Source organism: Antedon bifida, chromosome 1 (assembly GCF_963402885.1).
Source record: "Antedon bifida chromosome 1, ecAntBifi1.1, whole genome shotgun sequence".
Classification (NCBI taxonomy): Eukaryota; Metazoa; Echinodermata; class Crinoidea; order Comatulida; family Antedonidae; genus Antedon; species Antedon bifida.
Window position 1 is genome coordinate 24,751,074 of NC_136226.1, and position 15,698 is coordinate 24,766,771.

The following is a 15,698-nucleotide window of genomic DNA, read 5'->3' on the forward strand; positions in this document are numbered from 1 at the left end:
ATTTTGAAAAATGAAGATAATCATCTTTAGTTTTAGAAAAAAAATCTCATATATTAAAAACATATTTTTAAAATTTATATAATACTAAATTATATTATTATATAAGCTTTGATATTTCAAACTATTTATAAATACAGGTACCATAATAAATGTATAATTATGTAGTTATGAATTGATGGGACACAAAAGATTTCCATTGATGCTACTAAATTAGATCATTTCTTGCATGGATCATTTAAAATGTTTATGACTTACAATAATTATTATGATAATATGCAATAGTCATATTATAAAACAATGCCTGTAGGCATTTTGACATTACTCCAGTTCAAACTGCCTATGGAAAACATACTAGGAATGTTCCATAATAGTGTAGGTAGTAATGTATAGGTCATATATTCATGTGGGTAACCAGCATTTTGACATTACTCCAGTTCAAATTACCTATGGAAAATATACTAGGAATGTTCCATAATGGTGTAGGTACTATAGGTCAAATTTATATATACTCATGTGGGTAACCAGCATTTTGACGTTACATTGTTGCCATTGGAAGCGGTTAGCGAACCAAAAAGTATTATCGCCAGTTTTACAAAACCTATTTGACTCCGGTCTCGATCATCAAATATCGGTTTTAAACATCGTGTCAATGGAGTTTTTATCTGCAATGCGATCTTTTTTATAAATCGGTTTTGCAGCAGTTATTTTGACATTTTTCAGCAGAAATAGGTCCTAGAAAAAGAAAGGAAAATGAACAATCATATTGTGTTTTACTGGAAATTTCCAAACAACTGTTGGATACACCTGAGCAACTAAAAAGATGTACATTCAAAATGTTACCATAATTTCTAGTTTGAGTGAATGCAGTTTTTATTTTATTAGAGTGCTTGATCAGAATATTTGATTTTGTTGTATGCAAAATGACTTGATGGATGTGCCCTTATCCAGCTCATTTCCTCTCTAGTATTTACACTGGCCTGTAGTCTTATGCACACCTTACTTTACATTTTATCCACGTACCTGACTTATGCACACAAACACAAACTTCATAAATAATGACTTGTCAAAGAAAATCTACTTTCAAAATGTTTTCATACCTTTAATACATTGCAATGGAGACATTTAGGGGGACAAATTCAAGAACCAACGAAGTGTCCCCTTGGTAGGGGTTGACCATGTTAATTAAAACATTGCCACATACCTCTTTCATTTCACACAGGAAAGTATCTCTTTAACGTCCCCTGAATAGGTTCCATGAATAGGTGTGTCTTAAATGTGGACTTCACTGTATGTTATATTTTGTTGGTTTCTATTACCAAGATTGTTCAAAATATTTTAGGCAGTATTGTACCTTATTTTGCTGTAAAAGACACACACCTGCTAATAGGAGATGGTTCGACCAAAACAGGGATTTCCCTTGTCTATCACCTTCCCCAGTATCCAGGCGCTAAATAAATATATATTACGGTAATTATATCTACCAATTTGAAAGTATATGGCTATGTTGTGAAATTAAGTAGGCCTACATATTTTTCTGTCCACAGTTCTCTGAATACATAATATACTATGCCACTATACTATACTTTACTTTTTAGCTAAATTAAGGCAAGATAATTTAGTTTTCAAATATTCTTATTACGCATTCTTAATCTCCACGTTCTCCCTTTTTTTCGATTCAAACTTTCAAAGTTTTGAATATTATTGTGTTAACGTCAAAGATACCTATTTTTAATATTCAGTCAATCTGTATATATACACTATTCTATACAGTAGATTCATTCTTTCGTATGCAGTCATAGTTAATGAGCTGTGAGATACTTTTCCATAGATACTCGTAAAATTGTACATCTGGGACTATAAACATTAAGCAAAAAGTCAGTAAATTCAAACTCATAATTATTTATGCTAAATGCATTGACTGTATTATTATTATTGTTGTTATGTGTTTAGGCTTTTATTATTTTTGCCTTTTCAGTTGTTATTGTCTCATTGTTTGTATAGAATTATTATTATTGATATTATTCCTATTAACTGTCTTACCAGTATTCGCTGTCTAGCGACAGCAAATTCAATAAATCCATATACATATTACATATATATTTTAACGGTCTCTTAAGTATTTTTTTATTTGTTTTTTGTGTCTCTGAAGTGAAGCTTTTTTTTTTCTTGTCGTTAAAATACAATTAAAGTCAAATATCAGAATGTTTAATGTATCTGTGACTGAAACATACTAATTTTTTTTTCAATTTTTTTCCGTTAGTTGCTCAGGTAGATTTCATTTTTTACATTAATGTATTTTTAATAATTTATTGTTCAATATAATATATATATAATAATTTGCGGTTAAATGATCATTTTTTTTACTCTGGACGAGTCGGTTAGTGTTACATCTTGATCTGGTTTTGACATCAGTCCAGTTTATTAATTTATGTTTAATATAATTATCCTTTGAATAATCTTATTATCATAATTCCATGATGATCTGAAGCAAGATTTCAATGCAGTACTTAACTTATCAATTAGGATTTTTCCCTGCTGTAGTAGTACAGTACTAATCAACTTGAGTAACTGAACAGTTAAACAGGGATGCCACAAGCCATAGCCATAACGTCGGCACATGTTCAAGACTCTCCTTGACTATAGATCAAGGTGTAGAACTAATCCCGGATATGGAATAAAAGTGTGCACTTTAAAGAACCCAGATCCATCTTTCGGGAAAGTAGGTGGTTGCCCCGGTGTACTGGTCCATGTCAACCATTTGGTAGAAGCTGTATTGCATGAAGGGACCCTTGTATGTCATCGCTATTCACCATTTTTAGAGTAACAGCCAATCAGGAAGCAGAAAATGTTTTGTGTCAGAACACCTGTGATTTTGTAGCTACATACAAGGTTTTATACAAAATCTGAGTGAATTCCTAGAGATTCCTTCAAAATTGTGTCATTTTTAAAAAGTGAATAATACAAAATTTACTTTTCATTTCATTCATACTGTATTTATTAAATTTTGTGTTATATTTTATTAGAATTCCAATTACTAATTTACAAGCACACGAACCGAATAAACAGACAAAGTTGTTGTCCTACTGTAAAATGAGGTTTTGTGGAGATACAAGGTTTTGATAGAATAGCGACGGTGTGCAATTCAGCCCTGTTATGCTGCAAGACGTACTATTTTTTTAAAATTTAATATGTCTGTATTATCACTTCATTTTTATATATCAATACCATTTAATTCATAATGTCAAACTTTATTCCAATTATTCAATTCATTGTATTTACTTTTGCTGATTTTCATGAAAATAATATTGGTTAAATACAATTATTCAAGTAAACAGTGTTGTGAAAATGTAGTAGAAAATCTGTTTAGCGAACCAAGATTTCGTTTTTGATGAAAAACAGGACAAGGAGTTAACTGACCGTGATGCACTTATTATATACAATTCCGGCCTGTCAATTTCTTCTTTTGATTTTGCCAAGTCTAGTAGCAGCTATATAATTATAATAGATAATAGTTTGTATACAAGAGATCCATGTACCTAAAACGTATGGCTTAAGCACCTTCACTTCTGCTGCCTCTCGCTTATGGAATGACCTATCCGCCTCTATTAGATCATGTTCGTCTACTATCGCCTTTAAATCTGCCTTGAAAACTCATCTTTTTCTTTCAGATTGAGAGCTCTCATACACCGCGCCTTTGATCACTTACTGCTGGAATCGGCGCGTTACAAATTCGTACTATTATTATTATCTCTTGTATTTGTTGTCAGTTTGTTAATATAACATTTATCAGTATGTATTTAGGTTGTATTCATCACACAAGAAACATAAATGTATAAGCATCACTAATATTATCTAGGTTCACCATAGTAAAAGCTTCCACTGCTTTCTGAGTGAAAACCATTTTTAATGGTCTTATATAAAGTACAACACGGAAATCAATTACAGAATTATATAGAGCAGGAATTTTAAAAAGAAAACCACAAAAGAATTGTTTAAATAGTTTCCTTGGTTTAAAAAAAGATAGAGTAAATATGTTTTAAAAGTGTGCCCTGATTGTTGTATTCCATTGTTCAAATACAATAAATCCTTTACAATGTTTTTATGCAAACAATAAATAGCTATGTTATTTAATTTCCTGGTTATCAGAAACTTTAAAACTCTGTAATACCATTTATTAAAAGATTTTGTGTTATTTGATATTTCCTTACCACATTGAAACAAAAAATTAAATTAAATTAAGCAATGTTGGGCCCGGTTAGAGCTTGGATGACAGACCATTTGGGAATACCGGGTGCTGTATATGGAGCTGGGGTCCCATTAGGCATTTGAAATCAGCACTGCTGACTCATATGGCAGCCCCTGCATCTAGTATCTGCCTCAGACGTATTGGCTTATACCTCAACGTGGGCACTGGACGAGAGAAGCCCTTGGTCAGTGTTGGGACCAGCCAAAGGTACTTTAAACAGTCCTGGCTCTAGTCATCATTCAGATGAATGTAAGACTAATTGACATTGTCGTTTACGACAGAAGTCGGCCATTGTGTTATTTGTATTTTTAAACTGAAAATTTAAAATACCATTAACTATGAATAGTTTTTTTGTGTTCCGGATCCAAATGCGGATTTGTATTCAACCTATTTAAACCTGTCTTTGTTGTGGTACCTTTATTTTGATGTGACTTATCTATTCAACCTTATTAATACTGGTGACTTCATGGTTAAAACGTTTGGATTCACAAATCACTCTTGCATAAGTTTCTTATTGTTGTATGTTTAATTTACTGAGAATATGTATTTATTATGATAGTGTTATTGTTATGATTCAAGGCTTATTGCTTTGGAACCGCCCATTTCTATGTAGTAATAAATGTTTATATGGTGTAAAAATAAAGAAAAGTTTCTCCAAAACAGATATCTGGTCACCAATTTTGCATTCCAAGTTTGACTAAATCAATGTCAAATGTCAACGTTTTTTACTCTTAACATCATGGTACATTTTACATTTTTTTTCGGCAATATGGTGGCGCCAGAAGGCCAGGTTTGTTGGAGGTCTCACACTGTTGTGGAAAGCTTGTTTCACCATAATTTGTGCAACATCGATTGATCAACTACCTATATATAAAAACATTGACATAGTCAAAACATTTTATTCTGGCTTCTATTATTGATATGTATATTGATATGCTAGATGAAACTGTCTTGGAACGTAAGGTAAAATAAAAGTTATTTTGGTTTACACTCAATGAACCATCATATCAACATTGACATAAACTATTATGTTTTTTTGCAGGAAAGCTATATCAAAATCAAATGCATATGTAAACCAACTGCATGGATTACCATCAAATCACCTACCAATTACAAGTCAGTCAAGTGGAGAACGTCCTCTCCGAACAACTGTTGATTGGACAGTAAGTTTTGTCATAAACGTACTTAAGTTTATAATAACAAAATTGATAACATACAAAAAACTACTTTAGTTTCTTATGTAACACAAACTTTGAGGAAATGAATGCACTTAATATAGGTTTGAGTCACAAACTAGTTAATTGTAATGTGATAAATTCTTTGTTACAAAAATACTATATAAAACGATTGTTATCATTGGTTACAAATAATTTTCTTGTAACAAAGAAACCACTTATGAAGGATATGAAGAAAAAAATGAGTAATAAAAGAATGTTTAAGATGAATAATGTTTGACCCAACTTCTATTTCAAGGACTCTTAGAAATAACAGTTTCATTATTTCTCATATAATTACAATTAGTATGTTTTTGTTCTCTGTTATAACTGTATTTTCTTCAATGATATTAAATTTGCTCATATCTTTATGTATTGTTATAACTGTATTTTTCTTAGGACTAAACAGCTTTCATCTATTCACAGTGTTATTAGATAGAATGTTTCGTGACTAGTTATTAAATAGTTTAATATCATAAAACACCATCAAATAAGATAAAAAAGTATAACTTCATATAGTCATAACAGATCTATTTTTATTTTATTTTTTGCCAACAAAAGATGGACTATATATATACTAAATATATATTTTACATTTGTGTATAAGCCATTTTTCACTTTGACCAAAAATTGGATTAAACAATTTTGGTTTTATTTTTAAATTTAACCATTAATTTTCAATAAATAAAATCGTTCGCTAAGTGACAGGGAGTATCTTTATTTAAACCGCAAAATGGCATATTCAAAGTCTGATTTTATTAATCTTTGGTTTTAATGTTTTGAGGGACAATACACATATTTAATAAATATTTTAGGATGTCTCCTTTAAAATCTATAAAGACTTAAATGCCATGCACTTTTTTTTCAGTAGATATTCAGTAACCCATTGGATAATCACTATCCATCGTTTCATAGTCAAAATCAATCTTTGCTGTGGCAACATCATCTATCTTGATTTTCAACACATAATCAATAACCACTTGTTGTTGCCCCATTAATTGTGTTGCCCATCAGCAGTAGTAAGGAATAATAGGCCAACTTATTGTGTTGATATAACTAATTAAGAAATAAGAAAGATGTATCCACAATTTTTTAATTAGCCTAAGTAATAGTTTTTTTCACAAGTGGAACAAACAAAAAGATTCATATATTAATGAATAATTTGTGTATGAGTAATACAGTATTGAAATCATTGAAATTAATGGTGATATTATGATTAATAAAAAAAACACTGTTTATTGTATATATATATGCCAAGTAGCAAAGTATACAGTGCATTAATGAGAAAAAATAGGGTAAATATGTAAAATTTCAAATTTGCATTTAAAGTGTATTGACATGTCTGTGGTAATATCAAACACAGGCAAGCAATACAAAAGTACAGTATACTCGTAATACATATTTATTTTGGAATACTACTGTACTTTTTTTCACAAAAATATACTAAATTCTTAGTAGGAGATTTCCCTCCATACAATAATTGGTCATTTTGTATATTAGTTTTTAAAAATGTTTATATCCATATTGTACAAAAATCACAATAGTTCCATGATGACCAAATGAATCCTTACATAGAAGAATTATATTCTATTGGTAATTGAATTTCATTCAACAGACGATGTTATTTATATAATTATTATTTTATACATGGTACCATTAAAAACCAATTTAAGAAATCGAGTATACAAAATTGGTTTTGTTCGTTCAGTAATGGTACAAATGATAAACATCAACATTCATATAGATAGTATCACATATTACACCACTATGGCACAATCTCTATGGTATTAACAATTCTAATATCCTCATTATATTTCAGTTATCTCCTAAATTAAAATGTAGTTTTTGTCTAAATACATTTTCCTTCCTGTTATCATTTCTCTTTTTTCAGGAAAATGCGATATTAGGGGACCACTTATGGCAAGAGACAAATGCCTCAGGGGAATGTTGTTATGTCGGAGAACAAGATTGTTTGGTAAGTTGTTTGGTAATCATTTAGACCCACAGGATGTTACCATGGAAAAGAGGGTTATGACAGGGCAAAGTTCATGTAATTCTATAAATGTCATTTTGATATGACCATATTTGGTGATAATGCATGCATTGACAAAATATGATGATGGTGGCAGGCATGGAGCTAGGCAAAGATTGTTATTGCAGCAATATTACCCTGAAAGAAAAGCTCTTATGACAGGGCAAAATTCATGATTATACATACAAATTCTAATTCATTATTAGGAATGAAAAGATCATTTTAGATTTTTTCTTCTGTTTTAGAGTGTCATTTGATGTTTTAATGCTGATACATATACTTTAATTTTTCCCACTCTACCTCCTTCTGATTCTTGTTAATCATAGCAAGTGCTTTATCTATTTATCTTCTTCTTTATCTCTTTTTGATCATCTTCTTTGACACTTTAAGTTTTAGGAAGATGTTGAGCCTCAATAAAAGTTTGTGCAGTCATTCATCTTTCCTAGTGGTCTTCTACACTTCTGTCCCCTCCTCTAATTATAATCATTTCATCAAAGTTTTTTTATTCTTTCATCTTCCTTTGACAATTTTAGGAAGCTTTAGTACATTGGCAAAATACTAAAAGCTATAAGCAGACAAAAGACAATATTTCAATCGAAAGCTTTTATTAATAAAAAATATCTTAATGTTGAAACAGCCATACAGTAATAAACTTATATTCAATCAATATTTTTTCAAAGAATGATTCTCATTGAAAATATAGTTTATGATTATGATCATGTATATAAAGATAGAAAGAATGAATGAATATTGAAAATCAATTATTATAATATATGAAAAAATTCTCTTAAGATGTAACAAATTTTATTTGGCAATGAGGATATGAATATTGTTTTTGATAAAAATTATTTTCAATTACAATTTATTTATATTTATACTTATTATATGCTATGTTATTTTAAGTATTGTCTGTAATAATCTTTGTTATTAATTTATTTCATTTAAAAATATTATCATTTCTAACAATCAATATAGTAGGTTTAAGGTATTATTGTGTGGAAGATTTTTTGAAAGTTATTTTTACTCAATAATTTGTTAAAGGCAGTAATTTACTATTTTGGCCTTCTCCCTTTCTCTTCCACAATATTTTATCTATACACGACATTCCCAATCCATGTGATACACATATGCCTATAACAGATAATGTATAATACTTTTCGTTAATCAAATAAATTTCATTTAAAATGTTAGTATGTAGATAATTATTTTATTACTTTTTAATTCTTTGTAAATTTAACTGTTTTATGAATTGTATTTTCTTATTTAGTCATCTCATAATAATAGACGCAACTCCATCTCCTCCAAAAAGCTTGCTGCCAACAATGTGGTATATACCTGCATGTTAAGATGATTTGCATGACTGCATTAAAATTGATTCATTTGCATAAAGACACATGTGAAAATCTGAATAATTTGCATTATGACATTAAAAATTGTTTGCCAAATTAAATATGAGTTGTAGTTGTTAGTTATTATATAATATTAATATATTAACTCATCTCATTCTTAGATGTTTTGGCAGAATAGAAAGCAAATTAAAATTAATTTTTATTTATATAATTTAATCATCTTCAAAAGAAAAAGCCAATTTATTGATCTTTCTTCTCAACTAAAATATGATCTTCATGGAATTTTTATTATACATATTGATTTAAAAAAAAAATAATTGCATTTTACCGATTGCTAAATTTGCATAATGGGATTGAAATCAAACTTATTTACCTAAAGATGTTATTTTTTCAAATGGGAATACAGACTGATTATGCTATTTTATTTTTTTTTTTCATGAAATTTCCCATTAAATATTATACAATAATGTCAACTAAACTGTGATTACTGGCTGTGTTATTGCACATCACTGCATTTTACCAATTTAAGAAATTTGCATAATGACACATGTGGGATTTAAATTAAACAATTTTCAGAATTTAGAAGATAGACTAGGATGTGAGGATATTTGATAAAGTGTGATAGGAAAAATATGCAAGTAATGTCTCAATACAAATTTGAATTTTCTTTCCTTAAATTTATTTTAATTTCATTTTGGCAGTTACACCAGGAAAGGTGTATTTTTATATTATTTAAAAAAATGTCCTGATGGATGTAGGGTATATGCGTTTAGTGACCCCTCGTTTAACTAACCTTGTTTAATCTCCGAAAGTTTGAATTAACTAACTGTATTGAATGTACATTCTTCATTACTAATATAATGAATATTTATTCGCATGTTCTCTGCCTGTAAAAGAACTTGAATTGTTTTACAATGAATTTGTTAGCGTCATGCCTGAAACTAAATTAAGATCCTGATGTAGGGCACCCAACATTTCAAAATACCGAATGTGTACATGCTTATAAATAGAATCCATTAATGATTATTCTGTAATTAATAATAATAATGGTTTAATTATATAACAATAGTAGGTTAATGTTAATTTTTCAGTTTGTTCTATATGTTTTTTAATGTTTTTTATTTTTTAAGTGCTGTTTGCAGAATTCCCAGGTATAACATTAATTATATATAGCATTCATTATTCATCAAATTATATCTGCCATGTCAGACACTGTTGTGGCTTTCGTGGTTGCATTTGAATTATTCTGAGTGCTATATATTATTAGAATGTTCTATATTTAGATTCTAATCATGGAACAGTAGTTTCTCTCCATGTTATTATATCAATTAAGCGCTACCACCTATTTCATATTTTTAATCATTTGCCAATACACTTCTCACTATAATACTGTGACCGATAATTGCTCTTCGCTGCAACTCTAGTAGACAGTATTGTGGTTGCTATGGTAACTGTATTTGCATATAACTTGATTTAAAATGTGGAATGTAGGGAACGTGACAGAGCTTCAATATTAACTGGAGTAACGAATCAATAATTCGTGTCAAGACCAAATGAAAGATTTTCATTTTTCTAAGTCAACACATTTAAAGAATGTTTTACATGATTTTGTACCAAACAAAATGTATTCTTATAATATGTAATCATTCAGTACTGGAAAGATATTGATGATGATTATGAGATTAAAAGTTAATTGATGATAATGTGTAACATTAACGATGTAAAAGTTAATGGCCTTAAGTGTGAGAGGTTTCAAACGGATGAGGCAAAGATGTAATTGTTAATGAGCTTTGCTGGTGACTAGGAAGCGGCAACGACAGCTAGTGGTGAAAATTGAAAATTGAAGACATTGAAAATACATACTACTGTAGAGATATACGTGGAGTCGCGTGTTCAATTTAAGATCCTGCTGCTGGTGTTTCGATGCCTAAATAGTTGCCCTCCCAAATACCTCTCAAAATTATTGACAATCAAGAGAAAGTAGGTGCTACTGCACATTCCGTGGAGCAAACAGTTTGGGGAGATTTGACTTTCAGTCGTAGACCTAGGCTCTGGAACCACCTACGTTTGAACATTAAAACAAATATCATTATTTTTATTAAGTCACTACTCAAAACTCACATTTTCTGATATTTTTGCAGCGCCATGAGCAATAACTCTTGGAATGGCACTATATAAATCGATTAATTGGTGTTTGATAATATTAGTGATGAGAATCTTAGGCCTTGTACCATACTGTACATGCCAACACTCCCATTTTGGTCAGGAGATTTTAGACTCGTCTCTCGGCCTAACATCATACTCCCAATTTTCCACATTTTCTTCCAGATTACAAAGATAACTGAATTTTGAATGTGTTGTTTTCTGCATTAATATATAACAAAAAAGCTCGCACACAAGCACATTACAATGTAATGTTAATTTATTTATTTTCCGTGTTGTTTAAATCTTGTCTTTGTTTGGGCATGTCTGCCACAAGCTTTTTGCTTTTTTGAACATGCCTTCTTCATTCATATTACCTTTCTTTACACAATTTTGTATACTGTTTATTTGAAGAAAATAAATGTTACTTTGAATTGAATTGAATTGAATATTTGAGTTTGTACGACCATCTGCGGTCATAATTTTTTAATTTTGTTTTCATAGCCACTATGCGTCGATACTGCTTGTCACGTCACACACTGCACATTCTTACTTTTCCTGGTCTTGATAATAAATAGGGTGATGTTGACCTAAAACATTCTTCTGATGTTAGCATGTATGTTGTACGATTTTGTTGTTGATGATTATAAGAATCTTGGTGTTTATGTCCCGCGTTTCTATTGAGGAGGAGTTATTTTCCACACGGAGTAAAAATTAAGCTATAACTACCAAAACCAGTTTCATAGAAAGGCGAGTGAGTGGCCAAGCGCTTAAGACAGTGGAACCGTAATACCTTGCCATATTAACATCAGCAAGGGTTCGAGCCTCACTCACTCCATAGTTCTGGTGGTAGGAATATAAACCGTAAGTCCAGTGTAAACATCTGGCTCATGTGCACTTTAACGAACCTAGTAAATCCTTCAAGACGAGTAGGAAGTTACCCCGGGGTACTAGTATACACACAGCCACTGTCTCACACACACACTTTTCATAACTCATCAAGAGCCCTTGATTGTCAGCATACGCTGTTTAGGGTCACCCTCTATAAATAAGGTGAAATTTTAAAAAAAATCGAAAACGTAATGAAAAATCCTAATCCTAGCTAAGATTACAAAATATTAAATCACTAAAATGAAATAACTCATTCACGTAACACCTTTCAAATTCCCTAGGAAGAAATAACTTACATTGTAATCAATATATTAACTTCATCTATACCAACTTTTATAATGAACAAACACACTGATAATATCATAATTTGCATCTAGCGTTAAAATCACACCAGAGGGTATGATTTTCTGCATAATTTGTCTTGGATATTTTAAGAATTAAAAAGGTGTTATGTTGGAAACACTTTTAAATGTACAAATTATCATTTATTTGTCACTCTTCTATCCCTCAAGATGTAAATCCCTCCCTGGTGTCACATACCTATCTATATCTAATATGTGTGTATGATGTCACAGTTGGGAGTTCCCAGAATGCTTTGGAATGAAGAAAGATACTCTCTCTCATTGATCTCATATAGTTGTTTGTCAATTCATTTCTTGCAACTAATAATTGCAATATGTATACGTTTAACAACGTCACACCTGGTACCATACAAAATGATTGCGTTTTTTTGTTTCGTTTTTATCTATTTTTGTTCTTGTACGGTATCGAAATAAATCATATCAAATCAAACATTTATTATTTTAGTCATTTGAATTTGAATTTTGAAACTGCGACTCAAACAATAGGCGTGCTATACATATGGATAGCTTATAATTTTACGCGCAAGACAGGCTTACCTTCCCCTACTATCATTATTTACTACTACTAGTCAAAAAACGGAGACAATCGTACATAGATCGTTGTAAAAAATGGTTGAAATCGAAATCACAAGATTATGTAAATAGCCAATGGACAGTTACTGAAAAATCCTGGTTTAATAGGCGAAGAAATTTGCTCAATCGTTTTATAACTATCTGACTCAGAATTTAGTTTAGAAGTGGTAGAATGAGGACGGTGAATGCACAGACGGACCGTTACAAGTACTCGTTCTACCCAGCTGGGATACGACATTATAACAAAAGATTTGTTAGAAAGTTCTTTTTTCCTTTTTTTTATATTTATGTATGGCAAGCAAAGATATGAGCACTGTAATTTCCATTATATTGGATAATAAAAGAAATCTGTATTTGTATCTGTTTTATTTGCAAATTTTATGAGAAATAGCTGATTGATATAGTATGACACTTCACAGATGTTTTGCTTCATAATTATGCAATAGACTAACTGCAGCCATACAAAACACAGTTAATTCAGCAATTGCATAATAGTGCCTGATAAATGCAAGGATACAGACAACAAGCATGAGGGAATTTACAGTGCATCATGGTACAAAGGGTTTCACACCTGTCCTGGCACAGTTCCGGCTATGCGCCAATTGATATGCGCATAGCTGCGTGAAAACGAAACATTGACGTTGATGGCGCCTGACTGGAACCGTGCCGTAACAGGTTTGAAAGACCCAAGGCATCTTATAAATATATTTAATCGATAATTTTTTTTTTTAATTATGCAGAAAACTGGTTCACGAAGAAAATGTTCGTCATGTAAAATTATTGTACATACATCTTGTATGAGGCAGCTTGAAAGAATCAACTTTAAGTGTAAACCGAATTTCAGAGATGCAAGTTTTAGAAATTACCGTGATGTAAGTAAACTTTGATATTTCTGATAGATTATTATTTAAGCACATAAGTCTACGATATGTAAGTGTTAATCCTATAAATGAAGAGGTAAATCCAATAAATGTTTTTGACAATGGTAGAGTGGTTATAATGTCAGTTTTCTAATCCCATGCTTCTAGGTTCAATTCTGTAATATTCAACTTCATCACAGAGATTTCCATACTAAAAAATGACCTGAAATCACTAATTCATCACATATCGTGGTCCCAGCTTCTGTCAAGTTTATAAAGATTCCACATCTGTTATGCTTAAATTTGAGTTAATTTAGTTTTCACAATATATTTGTACTGCTTGACGTTTTGTAATTGTGAACCATTATTAACTTTTGTATCTATACATATTGTAATAACTATGACTGTAATTTTGTGTGGGTCAAACCTCTTGTTACGAGAGTGTTCCTCCGATTTAAAAGAGAGTAACTAATAAATATTATTATTATTAACATACATGCCAGAACATATCCATTCAGGAGACACCTCTATTTTTAGGATACTTTGTTGAGTCCTGAGTAACTTCTACGGTATAATAGTTTTACACCAATCTATTAAATTTGAGTCCAGTTCAGTTTAAAAATAACCTTTTCAAAATGTCTTTTTTTTAGAATCTAGTTGTACGACATCACTGGGTCCACAGAAGGCGACAAGAAGGAAAATGTAAACAATGTGCTCGTGGCTTTCAACAAAAACTTTTCCAGCAAAAAGACATCATAGCGATTAGTTGTTCTTGGTGCAAAGTAGCAGTATGTATTCAACTGTTTGTATACTTAAACACTAAATGAAATAATAAACACAATATATTTGTATATCATGGTTGGGTCTTGGATTTTTTTAAAGGGAAAGCTCTAACATAATAATATTAATAGTAAAATGTAATTTTAGCTGTCAAAGCGGAGAGTGCATGACCCAAGCACTAATCCACTGAATCTCAATATTATCATTTTAAACTATAAATTAATTGTAATATTTTAACATTCAACCTTGTAATATCATTTATAACTATAAAATAATTGTTTGTTTTATAACATTTATTTACACACTCTGACAATCTTAAAAACACTGATAAAAAAAATAAGCAAAGCAATTGTCAATCATATAGAATGATTGTATCAGAGAATGATAACTGCAATATGGTTCCTCATATTTTTCTAAATACCATCCTTATTTTGAACTCAATTTGAACTGATATGATTGATAGCTTTGAAATCAATATTTTATTTCATTCATCGGAAAGGTTCTTATGTCTCAAAGAAAATAAAGGTACATGGTTGTCAACCATACCTTTCAAATCATCTTTATTGCAATCATAATATTTATAAAATAATTGGATAATTACAATTCATATACATACAAAAGAACATATTACCATAACACACATAAAATTACCTACTACTAAAAACTCCCTTTCGATAGATTTGCTGTTTTACTACACCAACTGTTGAACATCAATTTATCGTTTTTAAGATTACATATAAAATTTGTTATAATAACTGAAACAGTAACAAAAATAGTAATACAGCAAGTAAGAGAATTCAGAACTTTCAGATAACACTAACTATGTATTTTTGTTCGTTTTAGTATCATAGTAAAGTGTCTTGTTTTACAATGGGTCTAATTGAAGAACCGTGTAATCTTGGAGTTTTTGCATCATGCATTATTCCACCAACATGGATTATTCGTCTGCCCAAGCAAAGAGTTCCGGTGAGTATATATTTACATCTGCATCATTATTTTTTCATATCCAACCATGGGCTATACTACCGCTAAAGATTTTACCAGCCCCATTTTGTATTGTATGCTCAAGCAAAATGACAACCAGGGCTGGAGCGCCTCGTTTGCCTCTTATGAAATTTTCATTTTTCATCACCCACCCCAATTCCCCAGCACAGATGGTCATATTTTATATTAATAATTATATTTAAAGCATCTTTGCCTTGTCTGTTTTTAACCTCTTGCTATGGCCATGATAACATTACACATTGTA

At 30.5% G+C, this 15,698-nt stretch overlaps 1 protein-coding gene across 6 annotated transcripts in view; it reads left to right on the forward strand.

The window, feature by feature from the left end:
- The window catches only part of LOC144846872 (diacylglycerol kinase zeta-like), a 67,707-nt gene that overhangs the window by 30,652 nt on the left and 21,357 nt on the right, over positions 1-15,698 (forward strand). For all 6 annotated transcript variants that reach the window (XM_078703580.1, XM_078703579.1, XM_078703583.1 and 3 more), the window contains 5 exons: positions 5,289-5,409; positions 7,352-7,435; positions 13,550-13,681; positions 14,320-14,457; positions 15,293-15,415. In XM_078703580.1, coding sequence (XP_078559706.1) covers positions 5,289-5,409; positions 7,352-7,435; positions 13,550-13,681; positions 14,320-14,457; positions 15,293-15,415 — 598 coding nt within the window. The remainder of the gene's footprint in view (positions 1-5,288; positions 5,410-7,351; positions 7,436-13,549; positions 13,682-14,319; positions 14,458-15,292; positions 15,416-15,698) is intronic.